The 2574-nt window shown below is 37.1% G+C and overlaps 1 protein-coding gene across 1 annotated transcript in view; it reads left to right on the top strand.

The window, feature by feature from the left end:
- NSUN3 (NOP2/Sun RNA methyltransferase 3) overlaps positions 1 to 2123 on the top strand; it is a 61080-nt gene extending 58957 nt beyond the window's left edge. The window contains exon 6 of the mRNA XM_032277209.1: positions 643 to 2123. Within this exon, the coding sequence (XP_032133100.1) occupies positions 643 to 922 (280 nt within the window). The 3' untranslated portion in view covers positions 923 to 2123. The remainder of the gene's footprint in view (positions 1 to 642) is intronic.
- Positions 2124 to 2574: the final 451 nt, after the last annotated feature.

A 2574-nucleotide genomic window follows, 5' to 3' on the forward strand; every position in this document is an offset into this window, starting at 1 on the left:
GTATGCTTTGTTTTTATTTTTACTCCCATCAGTTTAAAGACAAACTTGTATTCTTTTCTCTATCCCCATTTTCCCACTTTTTGAATAGCAAAACAAACAGTCTAACCTACTTTCTATCTTTTCAATGTTGATTGGTCTGATGATCACTTCCTAAGTCACCCAGGGATAAATTAGAAATAAATAGGTGTAAGACCAGGGGCCAGGCGCAGTGGTTTATGCCTGTAATCCCAGCACTTTCAGAGGGTGAGGCGGGCGATCACTTGAGGTCAAGAGTTTGAGACCAGCCTGACCAACATGGTAAAACCCTGTCTCTACTAAAAAATACAAAAATTAGCTAGGCGTGGTGGCAGCCATCTGTAATCCCAGCTACTTGGGAGGCTGAGACAAGAGAATCACCTGAACCTAGGAGGCGGAGGTTGCAGTGAGCTGAGATCGTGCCACTGCATACCAGCCTAGGTGATAAAGTTAGACTCTGTCTCAAAAAAAAAGGGAAAAAAAATAAAAAGATTAGAAAACATGCAAAGTAATTGCAGTCTAAATCAGAGTAAGGTTAGTTTTATATATGTAATCTTTGCTCTCAGACCCCCTGGTTTCTTTTTAATGTACTTAACTAATCTTTTACATTTTTCTGATTGCACACAGGTCTGCAATTAAGGCCTTACGTCCTGGAGGGATACTTGTATACTCTACATGCACACTTTCCAAGGCAGAAAATCAAGATGTGATCAGTGAAATTTTAAACTCCCACAGTAACATGATGCCTGTAGACATTAAAGCAATAGCAAGGACTTGCTCGCAAGACTTCACATTTGCTCCCACTGGCCAGGAATGTGGGATCTTAGTGATTCCAGATAAGGGCAAAGCCTGGGGCCCAATGTATGTAGCCAAATTGAAGAAATCATGGATCACAGGAAAATGGTGACACGAATTTGTAAACCATGTTTATGTGTTATTGTATTTATTTTTCTGAATTCGGTACATGTTAATATTTAAATAATTATGCAGTTACTTTTTCTGGGTCTGTGTGGAATCCTGTTTAGTTAATACTTTAGCATCTTAGAATCTAGGCTTGAGAATTGTTCCGGTGTATTTTTTTTCCTAGAAATATATCTGTAGCAGTGATTTAAGGTGGTGCAGATGGCGTCTGTTCTATATAATCTGCTGTCTTTGCTTGGCATTTTATAGTTAAATTGATCAGAATATGTGGTTTTATGCATAACATGTTTAGAACTGTATTTTCTATCTATGATAGTGCTTTTAACCTTTGAAAATGTGCATTTGTGGTGCTCTGACCATATCCCCCCGTATCAAATGTATGGATTTATTCAGGTTTTTCCCCTCCCCCCCACTTTTGTAACTGATTGTCTCACAACTGATTGGTATTTGGAGACTAACTTTTTAAGTAGCACTATTTCTTGTTCTAGCAAAATAGGTTTTTTATTTGCAAAGTTGTTTTCTGTTAAAGATTATCTTCTGTTTACTGCAAAGGTCAGTGACTCTTTTGACACCAACTTTATTTCCCCCACTTTTTTTTTTTGTATTCACAAATACAAATTGAAAGGGCAAATTATGTTGAAAGGCCTTTAGAACAGAAGATTCAGATGCACATGTTTGACTTTTGACATTCAGCTTATAGAATTATGGAGTCTATCCAGCAGGCCATAAAGCAAGTACTGGAGACAAAACCACAATGATTAATAACTGCAATAACTGAACTATATTTGGAGAGCTTTGTTACATAATTGCAGTCATAATGAGCACTACAAAATCTGATTATCTTACAGTCACAATCTAGAGGGGCTTTTTATTTCACTTTGTTATAAAATGTTCTGTGAGAATATGATGTCACATATTAATGCACAAGAGGGAGATGCCTAATGAGAGTGGATTATGTGATTACCAGAACTGAATGCCATTTACTAAGTGGCTCTCTATGTTTACACATATCCTGGGAATACTGTATACATTTCTTTATATGTACTTAGGGTTTTAGCTTCAGTTAGGATCACACGTTCTCTCCAGAAATTACTTCACTTAGAGTCCAAACATATTTTTCCAACTGTTAAGAAAAATTATGCAGCACATCTCAAAAGATTGCATCTCTTTGGAAACTAGCCTTTTTTAAAAAAAAAAAAAAAAACAACTTTATCTGATTATAGAAATACAAATTCTGCTAAAGCTGAATACTTTTGAATTGTTCATTATATTCTGTGCATTTAAACTGGAGACTATTTGCTTATTAATATCTTTTGTTTGGCAAGCGTATGTAACCAGGTTCATATCATCAGGAAGTTTCAGGAAATTTTTTTTTTTTCTGTACCTTCGGCCTGTTAATTATTTGTTTTCCTTTATGTGCAACTGATATGTTTAAAGTAAAGCTAGAGGCCGGGCGAGGTGGCTCATGCCTGTAATCCCAGCACTTTGGCAGGCTGAGGCAGGCGGATGTCCTGAGGTCAGAAGTTTGAGACCAGCCTGACCAACCTGGTAAAACCCTGACTCTACTAAAAATACAAAAAAAATAATCAGGTGTGGTGGCAGGCACCTGTAATCCCAGTTACTTGGGAGGCTGAGGCA

This window comes from Sapajus apella, unplaced genomic scaffold (genome assembly GCF_009761245.1).
Source record: "Sapajus apella isolate SASKATOON/1434 unplaced genomic scaffold, GSC_monkey_1.0 scaffold8, whole genome shotgun sequence".
In the NCBI taxonomy this organism is placed as follows: Eukaryota; Metazoa; Chordata; class Mammalia; order Primates; family Cebidae; genus Sapajus; species Sapajus apella.